Source organism: Trichechus manatus, unplaced genomic scaffold (assembly GCF_000243295.1).
Source record: "Trichechus manatus latirostris isolate Lorelei unplaced genomic scaffold, TriManLat1.0 scaffold00107, whole genome shotgun sequence".
NCBI classification, from domain to species: Eukaryota; Metazoa; Chordata; class Mammalia; order Sirenia; family Trichechidae; genus Trichechus; species Trichechus manatus.
Window position 1 is genome coordinate 3,125,231 of NW_004444043.1, and position 23,960 is coordinate 3,149,190.

At 38.7% G+C, this 23,960-nt stretch overlaps 1 protein-coding gene across 4 annotated transcripts in view; it reads left to right on the forward strand.

Moving 5' to 3' along the window:
• The window catches only part of LOC101347192 (guanine nucleotide-binding protein G(q) subunit alpha), a 341,585-nt gene that overhangs the window by 212,864 nt on the left and 104,761 nt on the right, over positions 1–23,960 (forward strand). For all 4 annotated transcript variants that reach the window (XM_004383281.2, XM_023737734.1, XM_023737735.1 and 1 more), the window contains exon 3: positions 22,647–22,801. In XM_004383281.2, the coding sequence (XP_004383338.1) occupies positions 22,647–22,801 (155 nt within the window). The remainder of the gene's footprint in view (positions 1–22,646; positions 22,802–23,960) is intronic.

Sequence of the window (23,960 nt, forward strand, 5' to 3'; positions counted from 1 at the left end):
ACTCCACACTTTCTGAGCTATGAAGGCTAGATGAACCCCTGAAACTACTGCCCTGAGATAATCTTTAAACCTTAAACCAAATATATCCCCTGAAGTCTTCTGAAAACCAAACAATAGTTTAGCTTAACTTGTAAGAAATGTCTGCCTTGAGCATTATGCTCTGTAAAGAACTATCTATATGGGATCAAATTGACAACAACAACTCGAAAGATTAGATAAGAACTTTAAGGGGCAGTGAGTTTATGTCAGTGGGGGAGGAACAACTGAGTAAAGGAGAGTGAGAATGGTTCCACAGCTCAGAGAATGAAATCAGTGTCACCGAATTGTACATGTAGAAAGTGTTGACTTGGTGTATGTTTTGCTATGTATATTCTCAACAACAACAACAAAATAAATAAAATTAAAAAAAGAAAAACAGAACAGCACAAGGCAGTATATAATTAACTGTTAAAATGTGTAGCACCTGGAGGTCGGAAGAGAGACATATCTATGGGCGGGTTATAGCTGGAGCCGTCCTTGCAGGCCTGCCGTTTGCCCAGGCAGTGCTTTCCTGTGAGTGAGTGGCCACAGCCCTGCATGCCTGGCCAGCAGCAGGCAGGTGGGTTTCAGTCCCTCCTCTTCCCTTTGCTTGGTGCCTTGTGCAGTGGATAACTTGACTGCTATACAAAGTGACTGTGCTGACTTAGCTTCCTTCTCAGAGGCACCGTGGATTTTAAGTGTTGGGCGGCACATGTGATTAGATCACAGAAGGATTTGCATCTATCCCTGGTAGAAGCATTTTTTTACCACTGCTAACCAAAAGGTCTGCAGTTCGAACCCACCAGCTGCTCCTTGAAAACCCTGTGGGACAGTTCTACTCTGTCCTGTAGGGTTGCTATGAGTCGAAATCAACACGACAGCAGTGGGTTTAGGGGCATTCTTGGATACCTTACTTTCTCTTAATTCTTTTCCAGGTTCCTTCCTTTTATTATTTGTGTTGATGATCCTCTTACTGTTGGCATCTCTGTGGCTCCTTCAGTACCTGTCCTGGTGCTATGCAAAGCAGGCGTTTTGATATGCAATAAAATAGAGAATTTCACACATAAATGATCAGAGGCATAATGTCAAAGGAGGAGAGATCATCTAGAAAGACTGGGAAATGTGCATGTGGTTAACCTTAATAAGAAGTGGGGCAGACAGTATCTTCTTGGTATCATAGCCTCGGATACTCCCAGGTCATGTGTTTAGGTGTTTCCATGTGTTTTTCTAAATATTTTAATGTTAATTTTAAAGATGCTGTAGTTTTTCACCTCTCCGGTACTTTGGGGGGCAGTGAGTTTATGTCATTGGGGGAGGAACAACTGAGTAAAGGAGAGTGATAATGATTCCACAGCTCAGAGAATGAAATCAGTGTCAATGAAATCACTACCCTGTACTTCATCTCTAAGCATCTGCTGCCCAAATCCCCGTCCAGCCACAACATCCATGTAGTACATATAGCTTTGCAGAGCTGGATAACTAGTCCGTACCATAATTTTCAAACCAAATAATGTTGTGAATATTGGAGCAAGAACTTTGTTGTTGGACATCTAGATTTAAGGGAAAATAAAACATACCTGTAGGTAAAGCCTAGCCTGGCTTTGTTTTTTTTAACTCCTCTACTTTATGAACCAGCATCAGAGAGCAAAAGATTGAATAAAATGAGCAGAACAGTTGTATGTGATGGATGCTGCCCAGAGAACGCTAAGAAGCATGGAACCTTTGTCTTACTAAAATTCAGATTTTTGTGCCCCACACTGAAAAATTAAAAAAGCAGTGCAACTCCAAAAAAAAAAAAAAAAAAAAAGAAAAAAAAGTGCTCTAAATGCTGCCCAGGGTGTGGTATCGGTTTGAATTTCTCTGAAGTGTCTTTGACCTAAATGTGCTATGTCCTTAGTAACTCAGAGCAGAGGCACCTCAAGTGAGAGGAGCATGTGACGTGGAGCCAGTGGAGGGTTCTTCTGCAGTTAATGCATCCTGAGAGGCGGGCTGCTGAGGCCAATTACATACCACTTAAGAGCTAGGTTGCTAACCAAAAGGTTGGCAGTTCGAATCCACCAGGTGCTCCTCAGAAACCCTGTGGGGCAGTTCTGCTCTGTCCTACAGGGTCGCTATGAGTCGGAATCTACTCGACAACAATGGGGCTGGATGGATGGAGTTCAGGTCACCTGAGACATCCTTAGGATACTGAAGGCAAGGAATATGAATACAGAAAACTGCTCGTAAATACTTATTGGCAGCCATACATCCAGTTCCTTAAAGATTTGCTTTTGAGGGTAATATTTCACAAAAGCAGGAACAGTGCTTCTGTGATCCTAGAATATGTAATCTCTGTATTTCCATTATATCATATGGGTATTTTTACAGGCACAGTAATATTAAGATCAAGATGTTTAGTGATTCTAGCAACAAAACTAAATATTAATATGTGGAGTGTGAAACATCATTCTAACACATTGAAAGTGGGTATCTTTGGGTTCTTAGAAAACTGTCTAGTAGTTTTCCACTGTACTGTATTTATTTAACAGAGCCTTTTTATAATACAGTGATACTAATTAATAATTTTTCCACTTCCCAGAGGCTGATCATCGTAGATGTTATATCAGATCACATTATTAATGGTGATTTTATGTTGCATTAGTGGAAATGGATCCTACTGATATACTGCTATTATGGTACAGTTTTTAATTGAAAAAAAAAAAAAAAAGAATTGGCTTTTGTCATAGAATCTGTTGAGCACCCCTACTGTATAAAAACCATAGTATGAGTATACTGGAGTATAAAAATATGAGGCAGAATCTCTCCCCGGGTTCTTTGAACTGATCAAATTATACTTGATTACTAGAACAGTTAAACTTTGATGCTTACTCTCCAAACCAACCTTCAGCAGAGCTCCAGAGTTTCTTCGTGGCTCACTCTCTAGTACAGAATATCTACTTTTTGTCACCTCCCTGTTCCACACAACGAACCCAGCAGGTGACCAGTGTCTACAGTATGCAGTGCAAACTCCCTCTGTCCTCACCACAAATCTCTGATTTGGGAATAGCATACTGAATACATAGGTTGGTCTGTTAAATAGAGTCTGATCCAACATTTTTTTAATCAGTACACTCCATTGATAAAAATTGTTTTGCCTCTTACTAAAATTATTATTGATAGAATTTTTAAGTCCTTTGTGATAGAAAACATTTTAATTTTTTTTTTTTAATTTGAGTAATTGTGGCAGTAATTCAGTGATCTAGCTCTGGTTCTAAGTTAATTCAATATTAACTTTTAAAGTTTCATAAATAAAAAGATATCACACAAAAACACGTAGCTGTAAATGGGAGGAACAACATTATTGGCTGTGCTTACTAAATAGCGATACTCATTTTCTAATCCCCGTCACCCATTGTGAAAAGGCGCTTATTGAAATTTCACTAGTAAATTTCCATCTTCACTGCTGTTAGTCAGCTGCTCTTTCAAGCTAATTGAAAGGTGTTGCAGTTTTAATTTTTAACACATGGGTTAAAAACCCCACTGAAACTTTGTTTAAAAGATTTTTTTCCCCAAGTTTTGAACATTTACACCTAAGATTTTTTTTTTTCCTTTTCCTCCCTAGTGGAACACCTTATGTTGGTTTTGACAGCAAAATCACATCACGATGGAAACATTTCCAAACATCCATTTTCAAAATGCTCTTTCCACAGCCCATGTTTCCTAGCAGTGGTTTTTCTCACTTATTGTTCAAATGCTCTTTTGCCTTAAAGGGTAGATTAAGTATGTTTGTTTTTATAAAAATATCTGCCAGATAGGCTGCTCCTTCAGCTCCTTGTCATGACCAAAAAGAAAAAAGCAGCGTATTTGGAACACTTGTCATTTTGTAAGAGAAAAATGTGCAACTCATCTTCAAGATACACAATTCCTGTAAGTAGTTTGCCATTAGATAACTAGCAAACCTCTCGTGGCACAAAGTATTTTCATGATTATTCCCCTGCTCGTTATAAACCGTTGTCAAGATTTCTACGGTTTATGATAATAAAATCTGTAAATTACTTAGCTGGGGACACATTGACGGAGATAGGCAGCAATAGACTGCAAGTGAATAAAGGAGGAAGGATTCCTCAGGAACCTCCTTCTACTTTTCCCTCAAAACTCCTGGATACCACATGTCAAACAAGTGGGGGTGCCGTTGCTGTTCCGTACGTGAAATACAGTAAAACTTAACATCTTTCTCATTTTGAGATTAAACAGAGAAGTTTTTGACAGTTTCTCCTTGCACCCCAGTGGATGGTTATGTGCTCCCTACTTTGGATGCCAAGGTCTCCACCAGTGGTCCTCAGCTTTGGCTGTACATTAGATTGTCTATGAGTCAGAGTTGACTCAAAGGTAGTGTTTTTTTTTAATTTTAAATGGAGAGCGTTTAAAAACCTTGGCCTCTTTCCAGACTGTAAAGAGTTTGCGCTTGACTGCTAACCTAAATATTAGTGGTTCGAACTCACCCAACAGCTGAGGAGGAACGGCCTGGCAGTCTGCTTTCATAAAGGTTACAGACAAGAAAACCCTATGGGGCAATTCTACTGTGTAACACTTGGGGTCACCATGAGTTGAAATCAACTCAAAGGCAACAAGGTTTTTTTTCCCCACCCCAGACCAATTAAATCAGAGTCTTCGAGGGTGTATAAGTCAGAATCTCCAAGGGTGGCGTCTCTAGGCATCAGTGATTTTTAAATTCCCCAGGTGATTCTAATGTTCAGCCAAGCTTGAGAACTGCTGATTGACATCTGTGCCTCTCGGACTTCAGTGTGCACATAAATCACCTGGGGCTCTTTTAACCTGCACTGGGTCTGCCAAAAAAAAAACCCAAACCCTTTGCTGTTGAGTCGATTCCGACTCACAGCGACCCTATAGGACCGAGTAGAACTGCCCCCATAGAGTTTCCAGGGAGCACCTGGTGAATTCAAACTGCCAACCTTATGGTTAGCAGCCATAGCACTTAACCACTACACCACCAGGGTTTCGGCATCAGGTCTGCAGTGGGGCCCAAAGGCCTGCATTTCTTACAAGCTCCCAGGTGATGGGGATGCTGCCATTCGGTGGCCTCACTTTGAGTACAAGGGCTGCACAAACCCTCCTCGCCTGTCTGGGTTCCATCGTCCCGGGCACTCAGGCCTGCTGGCATGCCACAGAGCTACAGCTGTGTTGAGAAGGGTCTGAAGCTCCTGGATGAGACAGTAATTGCCAGTGTCACAAGGAATTTTACTGTGAACAAAAAACAACGTTCCTTACTTACGAAACCAAGATAGGAGTTAGGTTTGTTCTTGGCCTTTCTACTTTATTTATTGAACAAAGCAGGGATGAGGGCATAGTTTGGGCTTCTCATAGCAAGATGAACTAATGCTGTTGTGGAGAAGCCAGGAGTTCTAGAATGGCTACGTCAAAAAATGTTGAGTTACCAGTATAGGGGAGAGCAGAATAAAAAAGGTACATTACTGATAGTGTTGGTGGGACTTTCTGTTTCATTGGCAGCCCCGTAAGCAATTGTGTACCATCAGGTGTACCATCAGATAAGAATAACAACTTTTTAGTAAAACAAACATATTTATGACTCGAAGGTATTACTTATAGGCTAGGCTGGTATTCACCCACTACACATTTATAACACCAAACCATTATTAAAAATATAAAAAATTAAAAATATTGTAGCTGCTGCCTCAAACTCCTTGAGTGACCCTAGCAGTCCTGGTCCTACCCCAGGATACCCCTGGCCTCCTCATACTCTAGTAGCTGAAAGGTTGATGCCAGGCCTAGCAAGGAGAGTCTAGAGCCCTGCTGTGTTCTGATTGGCCAGTCCTCATGTCATTCCACTGGTATATATTTTTAATTTCTGTCCTGCTTAAGTTTGTTTGTGTAATATAAGGGCAAGGGATCTCAGCCATTATCTAACCCAGTAATTCAGTTACAGAAAGGAACGCCTAACCTGTAAGGTTAAGAGACATCCAAGATCATACCAGAGGCCGAGTCAGGCTTCCCAATGTCCTGAGCAGGACTGTTTCACTTGTCCAGTATTGGCCATATCTTCTTATCCTCATTCTGCTTAGAAAAGTGTTTCTGGACAAGTATATCAAAAGGAAAGACAGTTCACTTTTACTGTAGAAATATTTCTTGAGCTAATCATCAGTGTTGTACTAAAATACAAGAAATATTGGACAGCCCCTGACCTAAAGTACTGTTGTTGGAAATTCCGTACTTACACATAGGGAGCATTAAAAAGCAGTGCCAGGTAATACGTAGCTTGGCGCCCAGTGAGTGTTTTATGAGGACTGTAAATGCCCCTAGAAGGTAAGAATAACTGGGAAGGGCTTAGATGGGGAGGGTGGATACGATTCTGGGAAAACTGAGGCCCCACGGCAAATCGTTCTTCTCCGGATCATAGGTGCAGAGTTAGCTCTGTAATTAGCTTTTGTTCTGTTGGTGACTAATTTCCTTCATAAATGCAAGACTCCTGTGTTTCTTTTGCTGGCTACACACTGAAATTGTTCCTGCTTGAAGTTTTGAATACTTTTCTTGAAGTTTTCCCCTTACACCCTCAAATTTTTTAATCTCTATGCTAATTCATCCTTCTTAAATCTGACATTAATGGAATGGAAAATAAAAGAGAAGAACAAGTTTATAGAATAGTAATTAACCCACGTAAATGATTAAGAAGTTTTTATCTGTATGAGGCAATTATTTTATATATATATATAAAATAATTTAATTATTTTATACTGGTCCACCAACTCTCTTTACCATCCCTTTTTCTTTTTCTCTCCACCCAGTCTTCTGCCTCACAGTAAAAAAATGAATTTTTCTTTAATTCATATTTTCCTAGCAAGAGATCGGTTTAATAAAGGATGTTAAAACTCTAGAAAGGTTGGTATTTCCTACCACCAAGTAAAGGGAGTTTTAAAATATATGTAGGTGGTACCGAAAGGAAGTGGTCATCTTATGCTGTCCACTATACTCCTAGACTGCAAGCCCAGAAGAGGTTAGTAAAAGGTTATCTTTCTTTCTAGTAGTAGTTTCTGTATAGGTTTGTTGGAATGAAGCTCAAAATGTTATTAAAGACGGACTGTAGCTCAGATGACACAGTCAAAAGGAGGTAGGAGCTTGCTGTTGTTAGATGCCATCTAGTGGGTCCCACCTGATAACGACCCTGTGTACAACAGAATGGAACACTGCTTGGTCCTGCGCCATCCTCACAATTGTTGCTGTGTTTGAGTCCATTGTTGCAGCAACTGTGTCAGCCCATCTTGTGGAGGTTCTTCCTCTTTTGCTCTGACCCTCTATTTTACCAAGCATGATGTCCTTCTCCAGGGACTAGTCCTTCCTGATAACATGTCCAAAGTATGTGAGATGAGTCTCACCATCCTTGCTTCTAAGGAGCATTCTGGCTGTGCTTCTTCCAAGACAGATTTGTTCATTCTTTTGGGGCTAAATTTTAGAAATTACAGGAAAGCTTTTCAAAAATAGATATAGAATAGCTAAGAGCCCACAAAAGGGACAATATGCATTTTTATCTTCCTGAGAAAGCACTGCAAGTTCCTAAGTCTTTTTAAGTTACATAAAGATTGGATTTGGTTTTGTTCTGTTCATAATCAACGCCACCAATCACTTTAAACTTCTGTGGAAAGCTTGTCAGAATTTAAGGAGAAGAACACATCTGGATATAATATCTTGTAATATCTTCATGCATGTCTCAGAAAAGGTTTTGGTCAAGTTGTGGTCTTTGCGTGTTTGGAAAACCCAACATTGAGATGAATGCAGTATAACAAGACAAGAGTTTTTCTGTGAAGAAAAAACTTTCATATGTAACTTAAAGTCAACATGCTTCTAAGGGGAAAACGGTTGTAACTGTCAGATAATCACTAATGGTAATTTTAATTATCATATTGTTGTCGTAGTTAATTGCCATCAAGTTGATTCTGACTCATGGCGACCCCATAGGTGCAGAGTAAAACTGGTCCATAGCAGATCACCAAGGGCTGTTTTCTGAGGTTCCTTTAAGTGGATTTGAACTGCCGATCATTCAGCTAGTAGTCTAGCGCTAAACCTTTCCCATCACCCAGGACTCCTACTTATCATGTATAATTCATAATTTAAATAAAAATTTAAAACAGAATTTCCTTAAGTGACAAAACTGATAGTGCCATAGTTTATTTGTAGAAACCACAGAAATTGTTTTATAATTTTGGAACAGATCCTAAAAAGTTGAGAGAGCCCCCAAAAGATTGATTCATTGAATACAAAAAATGTTGGAGTAGTTGTATTTCATTATCATTTCCCTTATATCATACCTGCAGTGCAAACTAAGAATTGCTTCTGTTTACTGAGCCATGATCGTGTGCCTGTAACCTTGCTGTTTTATGCATATTATTACATTTAATCTTTATAGCAACGCTGTGACATAGTTATCATTACCTTTCTTTGGGGATAAGGAAATTGAGGCTTAGAGAGACCCCAAAGTAAATGGGGACGTTGTTTAAACTCAGTATTTGACTCAGGCCCTTATCCACTATGCTTTACACCTTAGGATAGTAATGCCTGCCCCTAACAACCCAAATCACGTTGTAACATTTAGTACCTAAAGCATGCTTTAGTCCCCTTGGTTAGAATAATTGATATGAGAACTCTTAACACCAGCATCCAAAGCTCCAGGACAGTAAACCTTTTTGGCCATGACACGTTAAAATTAAAAAAAAAAAAAAAAAAAAAACCCTGAAAGTGCAAGTTTAACAAAAATTAAATACTGAATTCCTGTTTCTCCACAAAGTTGGTGATAATGTGTGAGTTGTTCAGAAATTTTTGCTGATATTAATCATCCACTATCATGGTCATAATGACATCATAAACCACACAAAATTTGAAAGACACAGATATGCTGGAAAAGTATCAGAATTTACCTCAAAAGTTAGTTGCTGTTTGTAGAAGACTGTGCCCAAAGATGACATTTTAGGATGTATAGCAATAGACAGTACATTCTCATGTCACTTTGTGGAACGTAACTTTTCATTTAGATCAAATGACTTTTTTTCTGAGTTAATTTAACTCGTTTTTTTTATTCCAGGTTTTCTTATACATGTGCAAAAATGCAGCAATAGCTAATATGTTAACTCAGCAGAGGAAAAATCTTGCAAACACTTAAGTGATTTGATTTGTTTTTTCACTTTATTTTATGGAATTAAGGTTAAGCTTGTGGAAGTTGATTCCGATAAAGGTAAAACATCTAATGTTATTTCGAATGCTATAGTAAATGCAGTTTTAAATGTCAGTGTTGAAGATAAAAGCATTTTTTGTGCTAATGTTATGAGTATAGTTTTTGAGGGAACACTGTGTCATAGTAAAACACTGTATGTATTAAGAAATCCATGGAGCAGAAATGTACTTGGGATTAGTTCTGGTTCACATATGTCACAACTGTGTCCAAACAAGCTGCAGGAAACTATCTTAAATTAGAAACTGTTGTTAGAATCAATGAACTTCAAATTTTGTGATGAAACTAAAGTTGGATTTGGTAGGAGGTACTTTTTCTCTTTGTTGTCCTTTACCATGGGGTTTTAGAAATGTCTGAGCTTTTGAAGTACTACTTTAGAAATCAACCTGTTTGCTAATACCCATTGCCACTGAGTCAAATCCAACTCATGGTGACCCCATATCTTACAGAGTAGAACTGCTCCGTAGGGTTTTCTTGACTGTAGTCTTTATGGAAGCAGATCACCAGGCCTTTCTTTGATAACACCACTGAGAGGGTTCAAACCACCCACCTTTAGGTTAGTAGTCAAACACAAACCATTTGTGCCACCTAGTGACCTGTTTGCCAATAGTACTAGACTTTCAAAAGGCTTGTCCCATAAATTTTGAAGTTGAAAATCTTTAATCAAAGTATTTAACAAATGAATTTCCCAAACATTTCAGCATGTGATACTTACGCAAATCAAAATTATCGGAGACAAAGCTTGCCAACCAGAAAACATTGACATTTTATACATATTAAATGTTGAGAACACAAAAGATTAGGGTTTGATTGCGTTTCGGAATATCTTGATTGGTGGGGAAAATCTTTTGATGAAGCTCCTTTTTGTAATTTGATAAATTTATATTATGAAACAAAATGAAACGAATTTGAGAAATCCTCTGATTTTGCAACATCTAAATTTGGCAAAGCATCCCAAGAATCATACATAAAGACGTCTTACTTGATGAATTTTGTCTTATAAAAGTATTTGTGAAAGAATAGTATTATGAACTGAGATAAGAAGATAGTTTCTACGAAAATATTTGAACTGAAATATTTATATATTTTCATTCAAAAAACAAGACAGAATAAGAATACCTTCAATTTAACAAATTGTTCAGAATGTCTCAGGTACCTCAGCCCTCAGAGAGAGAGTATTTGTGAATTAAGAATATGAAGGTCTACAGAGAAGGAATCAGTTGAAAATGTTACAGTTTCTACTTTATCAACATAAAATGCAATTTTGAAGAATATTACAGGCAATTTTATGAAATATTAAACATAATATATCCAGTTGAAAAAGAATAGTCATCTGAAAGATGTCAGTGACACAAAATTAGAAATAGATATGGCTGAGATTATGACTAAAGTACAAGAAAAATTCTTCTGCTTATGTAGTTTTTTAAACTTTATATGGATTTTGAAAAATTTTTAGAACTTTATATTTGGAAATATTTTTTAAATAAAACTAACAGTAAAATGGATTTGTTGGTCAATAAATAAAAATTCGAAACATATAACAGTAATTATTTTTAGTGGCCTTTTTCATACTCAAAAGTGTAATGGTGTAGTTTGTAAATTATATCTTCACACTCTGTTATAGATTGAATTGTGTCCCCAAAAAGATATGTTGAAGTCCTAACTCCTATACCTGTGACTGTGACCTTGTTTGGGGAAATAGTATTTTTCTTTTCAAATTACCAGCTAAGTTAAAGAAGTCCTACCAGAGTAGACTGGGTTCTAACCCTAATCCCTTCAGTGGCGATAGAAGAACAGAGAGGGAAATAGAAACACACAGGGAGAAGACAGCTCGTGAAGATCCCTCTACAAGACAAGGAAGGATCTTCCGTAGAGTTGGTGGAGAGAGAGCACATCCCTGCCAACACCCTGAATTCAGGCTTCTAGCCTCCAGAACTGTGAGAAAATAAATTTCTGTTCTTTAACACCACTTATTTTGTGGTGTTTTGTTATGGCAACCCTAAAAAACTAAGACACATACCACGTACAAATGACTTTCTTATTCCACAAACCAAGAACCAAGCCAAACCTGTTGCCATCGATTGACCTCGACTCTTGCTGATCCTATGTGTGTGTGAGTAGAACTTTGCTCCATAAGATTTTCAGTGGCTGATTTTTCAGAATTAGATCACTAAGCGTTTCTTTCGAGATGCGTCATTTTAACCAATGTTTTCGTTAACAACCGAACACTTAACTCTTTACACCATGCAGGGTTTATTTATCGTATTTTATAATCATGCTGAAATTTGCATTTCTACTCTAAGTGTGATATTTCTTGTGACGAATTATATAACTTACTATTTACCAAAAAAAAAAAAAAAAAACAGTCTGATGGGATGTGGGTTATCTGATTTCCCTTCTCTTCTTCCTACATGGTTCTGAGTGTTGCATTGCCCTTTTACAACAGAGAAGTAGGTGACCTTGCTGTTGCTTCTTTTTACGTTTTTACTGATGAAACAAGTTTCTTGCTGTTTGAATTAACAAAACAAAACCCATTGCCTTGGAGTTGATTCCAACTCATGGTGACCCCATGTGCTACAGAGTAGAACTGCTCCATGGGATTTTCTTGGCTGTAATCTTTATAGAAGCAGATTGCCAGGGCTTTCTTCCATGGTACCACCAACCTTCCGATTAGTAGCCAAATGAAAACCGTTTGTGTCACCTACCTCCGGTGAATTAAAGACTTGAATTTAAATCTTTAAGGTGTTTTAAAAGCCCCTTTCCTCCCTAGGATTTGGGAAGAATAAGCCTTTCACTTTCAGTCCTCCTGAACAGTCACTTAAATGTCTGAAGCTGTAGTGTTCAGGTTTGAAGCTGGAGGTCCCAGAAAGGGCATCTAAGGCCTCCCTCCATTAAGGAGTGTATTCTTTTTTTTTTTTCTTTTTTTTTTTAACGCTTTATTTTAAAGTCTGCCAAGCTGAGCAGGGGAGTCTTCTTTATCTGTCTTTCCTGTTGTCAAACAAAATAAATTCCCCAACCAGCAGCAACATATTCCTCTGGTTAATACAGTTGTAGAAGCACAGACATTACAAAGGAGCTAAAGTGATTAGGTTTTTTCTGAGGCGTAATATCAGGAAATGAACCACATAGACTATGTGGTCTCAGAAATGAAAATGATGTGAATCCACAAAGCAGGCAGCTACCTGTTATGTCAGAGTGGGGGAGAATCACTCAATTCATTTTTTCATTTGTGTAAAATCAACCACCAGTTGGTTGTTGGGGGTCTGTCTCTAGTCAGTGTTCTTCAAAATGTGATCCATGGGACCACCAGCCCCATGAACTGAGCTCACTGAAGGGCATAAAAGGCTTCCAGGATCAAACAAGTTTGGAAAATAAAATAATATCTCCAGCCCTAACCCATGCTTGTGGATTCCTAGCATCTTACCTTATTAAAGGTTCTGAATTTTGCAGAGCAGACACCAGTTTAACTTTTTTATAACCATCATTTTCCACACATATTCACTTCGACATCAGAACTCATTTTTTGAATAAACAGCCAAGAAAATCTCTAGAAACTAGTGTTCCCCAAAATATTCTTTAAAAGCACCAATACTGGTACACCTATTTTTTTAATCTTCATAAATATACATATTTTAAAAAGATTCTCCCTTTCCAATTTTTTCTTTATCACTCTTTGTATAAGCTCTTTGAAAAGAATCTGGTTTTATGTGTACATATAGTATTCATAAATGCACACATGTACCCATACTGTGATATCACCATCATAATCGTGAACGTGTTAATTGCTGTGGTGTCAGCTCCAGTTCATGGCAACTGCATGTACGACAGAATGAAACTTTGCCCAACCCTGCACCATCTTCACGATCGTTATACTTGAGTCCGTATTTGTGATCACTGTGTATTTTGAGTGTCTTCCAACCTAGGAGGCTCATTTTCCAGCACTGTATCTGACAATATTTTGTTGTGATCCATAGGATTTTGACTGGCTAATTTTTAGAAATAGATTGCCAGGCTGTTCTTCCTAGTCTGTCTTAGTCTGGAAGCTCTTCTGTAACCTGTCCCTCGTGGGTGACCCTGCTGGTATTTGAAATACTGGTGGTACAGCTTCCAGCATCACAGCAACACACAAGCTACCACAGTATGACAGGCTGACAGGTGAATAGTGGAATCATGAAGGCAGTAAGTAGCCATTTCAAAGGGTGCAAAATTTTATATCGCAACCCAAGATTTTACAGACCTTGACCAAAGAAGTCAAAATTCTTTGTAATGGAACCATGTAATTAATTACATCAGTCGACACATTCTTTGGAACTGTTTGGTGTGTATTATGCCATGCTGCATCAAGCGTCTGACCTACAGTGTCATTGTTCCTGATAATTATGACAAGGCACACAGAGTTGGAAAAGGAAAATGGTGAGCAAAGAACAAAATAGAAAAACATTTACATGGAAAATTACAGTGGTTGGGCTAAGAAAGAAATTGAATTTTTTAAAAGAAAAAGTATGTTCTAAACAATAGAGGTTCATTTCCTCCACCCAAAAAGGAATCTACAATGTCAGAATAATCAAATACAGCCATATTATGAAGGGGAAAACAAAACAAAACTGAGGGAGAAATATATTTCCAGGAAATGTGTTGTTTTTTGTGGGGGGTGGGGTAGGGGAGGGGGACAGTTTGCCTTATAATTATCGATCGCCTTGGTGAATATTGTAATGGAGATAAAAATTAAAAGTCTAATGATAGAAAAGCAATAATGGGATAATAATTCATAAAATCTTAATGACAGTAGAGTAATATGTGACAGTTTCATAAACTTTTTTGTCTAATGTGTTGATATCTAGAATATTTTGTTTAACAGAAATCTTCTGCTTTGTCAATGGCTAGTGTATTACCTGGAACCCTGGTGGTGCAGTAATTAAGAGCTCAGGCTGCTAACCAAAAGCTTGGCAGTTCGAATCCACCAGCTGCTCCTTGGAAACCTTATGGGGCAGTTCTGCTCTGTCCTGTAGGGTTGCTGTGAGTCGGAATCAACTCAATGGCAATGAGGTTTTTTCTTCCTTCTTTTTCAGTGCTTCACCCGACACATGGTAAATAAATATTTGTTGAAATATTTATCATCAGTGGTAATTTTGAGGTACCACAAGATTTCATAGTAATCATAATACTTGTATTAGGCATTTTACTGACATCTTTTTTAATTTTCCTAATGTCCTTACAACAAATTATTATTCCCATCATATAGATGAGGAAACTGAGGTTCAGGAAGGTTGAAGAGCTTGCCTAAAGACACAGGGCTGGTATGTAACAGAGCTACGATGGACGCCTCGTTTGATCTCATGCTATTCCTCTCTCGTACTTTCTCTTTGCTGCTGTGGCTCTCTGAGTTACCCAGTGAGAGACTCAGTGATCTCCATCTACTGCAGAGGTTGTTAGAAGCAACATGGGAGGAGGGCAAAGAACCATCACCAGTAGATCCCTACGGTTCAAGGCTTCCACACACGGGATTTATGGTCTTCACCAGGGACTTCAAAGGCCTTTGTGACGTGGTCGTTTGTAATTTTGCTGAGCCACGAGTTTGTATCATAAGTGTGGTGAGGCTGTTCTGTGGATATGAGTCACTCGAAAGTGAAGCCAGCCACAGCAGCTCAGTGTAACTTTGCTGTTCTTTGTCGGTCATGCAGTAATGCTCATAAAGAGATACATCATTGACAGCAACAACTGTTGCTCTGTGTATAATGCACCTGAAAGAAAGCCAGCTGCTCCCATTGTGTGAGGAAGCCAGAGAAGGTGAAGCAGTCTAAGAAATGACAGTTCTTGTCCAAGTTTTCTGTAGAAAATTTTAGACTAAGGGGTGTTTGCAAATTTGAGGACTAAGCGATCCAATATCTAGTAAGGGCCTCCAGAATGTTGTTATCACACTTGAGGAAATTAAGGCTTGAGTGACTTGCTTAAGGTCACAGAAGCTAGATGTATGTACCACAGTTATGTTTTCTGTGCTGTTTTTTCTTTTTAAATAACTAGTAGTTCTTTTGTGTGTCAGGCCCTGCTTTTAAGCATTTGACATGCATTCTTTTATTCAGTCCTCTAAGATAAATACTGTTATTATCCCCATTTAACAGATTAGGAAACTGAGGTTTAAAGAAGTTAAATAGCTTGCCCGTGGTCACACGCAGCCAGTACATGGTAGAGATGGGATTCTAACACAAGCAGTCTGATCTTGGGTTCCATCATTTTATCCTGTACTTCCTTTTTGAGCAGAAAAGGAGCCCTGGTGGCGTAGTGGTTAAGCATTGGGCTGCTAACCAAAAGGTCGGCAGTTCAAACTCACCAGCCCCTTCGAGAGAGACAGATGTGGCAGTCTGCTCCTGTAATGATTTACAGCCTCGGAAATCCTATGGGGCAGTTCTACTCTGTCCTTTAGGATGGCTATGAGTCGGAATCGACTTGATGGCAGTGGTGGACCCTTTGAGCAGAGGAGAACAGAAGTGAGGCTGGGATTTTTCTCACTGTTTATTTAGGAGTCTGCAATTTTTTTCTTTAGTATCAAATGCTAAGATGGAAATAAGCACTGAAAAAGTAGTAAGATGGGAGCCTTGATTCAGAATTAAAGCAGAGTCTGGCAGTGATTCCAACTTTTCCTAATTCAGAGGTCCTCTGTGTGCGTTGGGTATCCCTTCAAAAAGAGCGAGCTTAATGAGTTGAATATTTACATCTAAAGACTTCAACAACTGTGGAAGTTGACATTTGGTTTTATGTTTCTGGAGTGTAATAACCGGAATAGGTATGACATTCTAGCCTAAAGCAGCCTTGAGCTGTTAATTATAGTCCTTGAAAATCCTTCCAAAGTGACTATGAATTTTTTTTTTTTTCAAATTCATCTGCAGCCTTCAGTCTTCTGTGGGCATGGTAAGACCTACTATGGTGGAAACTACATTCCTCCTTCTCTTTGCAGAAGCAACCATGGAAATATCCATGCATCTCAGATTTACATGAATTTTAGGTCCACAAAATCATGAAAACAAGACATTACCTCATTTGCACATCTTGTGGTGTTCATGTGGTCTTTCGCTAGATCTCTGCCCAAGTTCCTGAGATCAGCTCCTTAGTTTTCACAGTGTTCCCTGTAAGGCTTGCCACCGTTTACTAAGAATTGTGAAAGCTAGCATTCATCATTAAATATTTCCATCTAGTGTGCTCAGTGTAACTTAAAATGAAAAAGGTGTTTTACATTTTGTATATATGATTAATTAACTCATACGTGTTTTGCTTTTTTTCCCACAATGTTCAAAATAAAAGAGAGAGTCAATTGCAATTGAATTGTTATTTGTAATATTATTAGAAGTGACTTCTTTTCCTTTCATCAAAGTTAGTCTTTTTCATTAGTAATTATTTAATGTAATTACTTTTGATATTTACTACTGTAAACATTTAACATTTGGGCAAGTAGAAAAGGTCTAATTCATCTTCCTACTCTAGTATACTGAAAAATATTTCTTCCCATACAGAGTTTTTTGTTTTTTGTTTTTTTTTAAATGAGAGGATTACATCTCCGTTGAGGACATATATATATATATATATATATAAGCAATTTAAAATTTCTGTGTATATTTTGTAAAATATGGTCATGCTTTTAAATAACCTAGAGACCTGAGATGAAAGCTCTTACATAAATGCAAATTATGGTTCATTATATTTAAATGCCATTTTCTAAAACAGCAAGGATGGAGTTAAACAGTGATGCTCAGGAAACAATAAAAGTGACTTAGAAATTCCGACCTGGGTGAAGGCAACGTGGGGATCTGTGTGTTTTTGAGGTGATATTCTTTCATAGGTGGTGGAGGCTGACAATTCTGAGTTACAGGTTTATAGCTGAGACTAATACTACAACTTTCACTATGAAGGTTAATTTAAATTAAGAGTCAGCGTGAAACTTTCTAGTTTTTTCACAAAGGGAAGTGCTGTGTTTCTTTTGTCCTCTGAGTTTTTGTTCATGCTCTTCCTTCTTGGAAGCATTAACCCTCTTCACCCCCACCTGCCAGCGAAATCCTTTGTCCTCTCTGACATGGAGTCCTCACTGAGCTCTGCTCGCTCAGTCCCCAGGTAGCTCATTTAGGTGCTCGCTGTGTTCTGCCGTGTTGTCAGGTATTGTTTTAAATAGTGAGGTCTGGTCTCACCAGATGATACTGTATGCTCTTAGAGGGACCATGTCATAACTCCTTGGTGCTCTCTGCATTGTAGATGTGTTTATTATCATACATATGAGACCTTAGATGATGTGATCCAATTGCTTCATCTTATGGACAAGGAAAATTAAGTTCTAAAAAGGTATAGTAGTTTCTCCTAAGGGTTGTGATTAGTTAGTATTATGGCTAAAGCCAGAACTGGAAGTTAGATGCCGAGATGTTCAGCTTAGTACAATTTCCATTCTTCCTTTTGTCCTTCATTCATTCAACGGATATTTATTGTGCATCTACTGGGTGGCAGATGCTCTGTTAGGCCAGTGTTGAGCGTGTCTTTCAACTTATACTTTGATTGAGGAGGGCGATCTTAACAAATATCACACAAATAAATGTGAACTGACTTCTGAGGTGAGTGCTACCAGGGATGATGTAGGACATAATGGATGGAAGACTTCCTTGAGAAACTAACTTTGAATCCTGGGACTTAGCATCATGTTTATATATACTTTTTAAATGTAATTAAATATGACAGATATTTATTGTATACTCTTTCTATACTGGACCCCAAAGAAATTAGAGTCAGTAAGCCATAGCTCCTTTCCTAAATATAGTCTGGAAGAGGGACATGTGGAAGTTCCGTGGTTCAGAGGGCACAAGGATCACTGTGGTTTTTTGTTTTTTTTTGGAGAGGAGGAAAATCAGGAAGATTTATAAGAGATGGCATATAATACAGCCCCTGAACAAAAGCCAAATAAGGTATGGAAAGAAGCGGGAAGGCGTTTCAGGTGTAAGGAAAAGCAAGTAGAAATAGACCGAGATAGGAAATTATGGGAGTTTTCAGGCAGTGGAAAGTAGTCTTACTTTACAGGAACAGGCTCTTCGTGCAAAGTAGCAGCTTTATGCACTGTTGAGAATGTTGTCTTTATTCAGATGCCCTTACAGTCAACTGGAATTAAAGATGGAAATACAAATAACCCTCCCTGTTCTACTTCCAACCACATAATCCTCAGCTTTGTTTGCTTGCCATCCATATGGACTGTTTCCCTTGGGCAGGCACTATGTCTAACTCTGTGATTGGTGTATTGCCTCGTACCTCACCGGGATCCAATAAACATTTAATCATAATAGTGAAAAGTGTCTGGTATGTTGAAACTGTTTTCTCTGGCAGAAGCTAAGTGCTCCAGAAACAGAGTACCTTCCAAATTACATGGTTGGCCTCGTTGTGAGTATCAAATTCATTTTAGAAAAACTACCTACACTAACATATAGCTATTACCCAATTCAGACAGAGATCTCTAATCATTTTTCCCTATGGATAATAGTTTGTCTAAATATTTTTGTGGAAAAGGGCTGGAAAATTATTCATGATCATGAGTTAACCAGTGTCCAGCTGCTGTGTTCCAAGTTACATATAGAGTGTAGTACTATGGGTCAAGCTTATTAGGGGAGCAAATGAGTAAGAATCTTTTAGAGCAAGTATTGCAAATTAGAGGCCCACAGTTCAGCTCAGGCACAAATATGCTTTATCTTGCATAAGGTTGCCAAGATTTAAAATTAGGGATATTACACAGAAAAATCCCTATTTCTAACTTCCCTTGAATGATTGAAGGATCTGGCCGTGAGGGGCCTATATTCCCAATGTCAACAGTTGGTTGGAGCTAAATAGCATCTGTTCTCCTTAGTTAGGGCGTGTATTTCTCAGTGTGCCACAGTCCCCATCACTCCCTAGTGCCTATCCAGCCTGTTTTACTAATTTCCATACTCTGCTGGCCTTTATGAACCATCTTTTTTTTTTTTTTTTTTTTGGCTTGTTTTTTATTGTGCATTAGGTGAAAAATTACAGAGCAAATTAGTTTCCTATTAGATAATTTGTATGTAAGTGTTCATGACATTTGTTTCATTCCCCACAACGTGTCAGCAATCTCCCTTAACGCCCTAGTTTCCTTGTTTCCTCTTGTTCTGACTTTCTACCCCTTCCTGGCTTCTCACCTTTGCTTTTGGGAAAATGGTGCCCTTTTGATCTTGTATAATTGATTGTTCTAAGGAGCCTGTTCCTCTTGGGTGTTATTGTTTATTTTATGGACCTGCCTATGGTTTGGCTGAAAGGTGGTCTCTGAGAATGGCTTCATTTCCAGTTCAGAAAGGTGTCTTAGGGCCATAGTCTCGAGGGTTCCGCCAGTCTCTGTCAGACCAGTAAGTCTCATCTTTCTTGCGAGTTTGATTTTTTGTTTTATAATTTTTCTCCCACTCTGTCCAGGACCCTCTGTTGTGATCCCAGTCAGAGCCATCAGTAGCAGTAGCCAGGTACCATCTAGTTCGGTCTCAGGGTTGTGTAGGCAGTGATTCATGTGGTCTGTTCATCCTTTGGACTAATTACTCCCTTAAGTCTTTGGTTTTCTTCACTTCCTTTCTGGACGGTAAGAGACGAATAGTTGTATCTTAGATTGGACCATCTGTTAATGACCCCTGCTTTGGAATGACCGTTGCCTTTATGAGCCTTTTCTCACTAACCTTCAATAGCAATTCTGTGGCCAACCAGGCAATTAGATTATAATCATAACAACTTACTTCTGTGTGGAGCTTTATCGTTTGCAGTGGTTCTCAAATGTTTGCGTGCATCATAATCATCTGGAGGAACTCTGAAAACGGGTTGCTGGGCCCCACTTCCAGAGTTTCCTATTCAGCAAGTCTGGGATGGGATCCCAGGATTTGCATTTCTAACAAATTCCCAGGTGATACTGATGCTGCTGGTTTGCAGACCACCGTTTGAGAACAGCTGACCTACAATGTTATTACTGATTTGTACAAATCCACATGAGGTAGATGGGGAAGCCTGTTCCCCACTAGGAAATAATGTTTGGAAAGGTTAAGCGGCTCACCCAGGATCACAAGGCTGTTAAGAAGCAGAGTTAGATCTGGATCTATTTTGTTCAACATAATCAGAGTCCACCAGGCCGGAGCCCAGGCTGCTGCTCTGTGAACTTCTTTGGCGCTTACTTCCATGTGGAAGCTCCCACTGATCATTAAGATGAAACGTTTATAGAAAACATTTAGAGAGAAGCACTTTGCTCTTATTCATTCAACAGATGTTTATGGTGGAGGGGGGAGGGCACTGTGTGTCTGGCCTTAAGCCATGTTCACCTCTTTGTTAGCTAGCTTGACAGCAACCCTGCAGGGTAGGCACGCCCTGCTCACCCGTTCTCACAGATGTGACCCTGTAATAATACAAAAACATAATAATTATTAATGCTAATGTTTAATAATACTAGTAATGGGTATGAAGGTACACAGACACACACGCACACAAAAGAAGCAGAGTCAGATTTGAAACCAGGTGTTTGGAGTATATCCAGCAGGAAATTCCCCCTCCTACCTCCTGCTCCCTAGGAAGCACGTAAATCATGAAAAAAAAAAAAAAAAATTGGCATAGCGACACTTACGAAATTACCTTGCAGGGGAGGGCAAGGTTGGCGGAACAACGGTAGAAGGTGTGTGTTATTTGTATAAAAATATAATACAATAGAGGTAGGGCCCTACCTGGGGTAGGAATCAGGGACAGCACTCCAGGCTGGTAAGATCGCTGGTAGGATAACAAGGCAGATTTCCTGGTCAGGGACTAAATACAGAAAGCAACTACAGGGATCCATTTTCCAAGATTAGGGTGTAGGGTGGAGCTAGTGCTTCTCAATTACTGGACCTGACTTTCAAGGTCAGAGTACAACTAGCAAGAAGGGTGATATATTCAGTCTCAGTGTATTGGGCTTCTTAAAACCTTACTTAAGTTAAAATTAGTTTTTGAAATGGGGCCTTCTCCTCTTAAGAGAAGAGAAGGAAGGTAAAGATTGGGAACCAGACAGGGTCTAACATGGATGAAATTTATTGAAATTATATCTGCCGAAAATTCCAGGATGTGAATACTGAGGCCATCGTTTGATCATGATAGCCATTCACTAACCAGCTCAGAAGTTTGTAGTTCTGTACAAAATCAGGATAAATTATCAGCCATCTGGCTCTAATTTCCAAGGTAATTAGTTATTATGTTTATTTGCATATTTATACACATGTGTAATTTGCATATATATTATATTCCATGAAACCTGGTTTGACTGAGATTATTAGGCAGTGGTGTATTCTGCTTAATTTGAGGGTTGACCATAAAACATTTTTATTTCAATCTTATTGGAAAATGTTTTTAAAATTTCTTTACCCCTTTCCTTGGAGCCCTGATGGCACAGTGGTTAAGAGCTCAGCTGCTAATCAAAAGGCTGGCAGTTCAAATCCACCAGTAGCTCCTTGGAAACCCTATGGGGCAGTTCTACTCTGTCCTATAGGGTCGCTATTAGACATAATTGAATTGACGGCAATGAGTTTGGATTTTTGGGTGTTTTACCCCTTTCCTTACATTTTGTAAATGTAGTATAATGAAGATGACAAAGTTCTGTTTCATTGTTTAAAAAGCCAAATAGGGTTCTCAATCCAATAATGTAGATAATGAAAATATAAAATAAGTGTGTAGGAAGTTGGAGTATGTGGAAGCAGGAGTGGGGATTGTTATTGTTGTTCAGATTAAATCATCACTATTTTTTTTCTATAGTTTTATACCTTATCCTAAAAAATGAACTGTAGAAACTAATCCTGATTGGTTGAGTTTTGGCAAATACACTTAACACTCATGCGCTGAGTACATGTTGTGTTTGATTATAATGAAGTGTAAGCATGGAGGAATTGTCATTTTTCCCTTTAATAATATTAATTGTTCTAGGAATATGAGGTTGTTGGGTGCCACTGAGTCCATTCCAACTCATAGCGACCCTATAGGACAGTGTAGAACTGCCCCATAGGGTTTTCAAGGAGCGGCTGGTGGATTTGAACTGCCGACCTTTTGGTTAGCAGCTGGACGATGATAATCATCTAAAAACAGTCTTATGTTTAGCATGACTTGCTCATTGTTCTCTAGGGAGCTGAACACTGTTTTCCTAAATCACCTTTAAGTAGCTTCAAGTTTTACTCTAGAGGGAAAGATTTAGGACTGAGTTCTCGCCTACAAGCAAAACAAAACGAACAAACACTCCCCCTGCCCCAAAGCATTACTTTTTTATTAACCAGTTTGAAAAGATAATACCTGAATTGTGCAAAATATAATGTGCAAACCAAAGACAATTTTCAGTGACGGCAAGAGAATTAAAACAGCTTTATTTATTTGTTTCAAACAGGCCCATGCACAATTAGTTCGAGAAGTTGATGTGGAGAAAGTGTCTGCTTTTGAGAGCCCGTACGTAGATGCAATAAAGAGTTTATGGAACGATCCTGGAATCCAGGAGTGCTATGACAGACGACGAGAATATCAGTTATCTGACTCTACCAAATAGTGAGTATTCATCCTAGTGACCCTGTGAATCTTTCTCTTTACTCTCTTTCCACCTGGAGGTTCTCTGTGATTATCATAATCCAGTATTCTGTGCTGTGTACATAGTATCTGATCCACACTTCAAATTGGGAAGTATAGATATTAAACTTGTGCCAATCCTTAAATCTAGTGACTGACATCATGAGTCAGGAAGAATATTAATTTTCTGTTTTCTGCTTGAAAAACAAACTGAGGATTCTAAGGAATCTGATTCCGCCAACCTGTCTCTTCCCCCCAAATTGCAAAGTAGTGATTCTCAAACACATAAAACACCTACACACACATTAGAAACTACAAACAAAAATGTGCTTGATTATGGCTTCTTCAAACATGAGACTTCCTAGTCTCCAGTTTTCAGATGCAGAACCTTGACTGTTTCTGAGAGGCCACTGTTATATTGATGGATAGGTTTTCCTTTGCTTGAAAGTTGTGTGTGAGTCTAATTATACATGCATTCCAGAATTATTTTGTGAGCTGTCAATCAAAATCGTGTCCTGGGAATGCTTTGCATCTTAGAGAGATCTGTTAGTTCTCTAGATTAAATCTGGCCTCATGGAAAGAAAGTAAAGATTTGGCAATGGTCAGATTAATGTAATCAATGTAGTCGGCAATCTAGATAACCAGGCGCCTGAGAAATGGATTTTTTTGTAGTATGTAGCCAGATTTCTGTCTACATTAATTATATTAACCCAGCATTTGCCTCCTCTTGTTTTGGTTCTGGGCAGACAGAAGAATGGGTGGAAAATATTCAGCAGCCTTAGGCCAAGTACATATGATAAAATGACCCACTGGATAAGAGCAGAGCCGTGGGGAAAAGAAGCCCTCACAGGCTCACTGGCCTCGCTCAGTAGTGCATTGGAGATCTAAGAGCTATGCAGCTGTTTTTTCAAAAGCTGACCATGCTTTTACTCTAGTTCCAGTCATTTGTATAAGATAAGTTAGAATTCAAGCCAGCCACAGAAATGTTGCTTGGTCAAAATGTTTCTTGTATTCTTGTGGTAAATTTGAATGACATAATTCTGGAATGTGAAATAGAATGCCCAGGAGCACCGCATCTGTCATAATCTTAACTCCCATTAGCCCCCTTGTCTGCCTGTAAAATACGTGCTTTACTCACTCT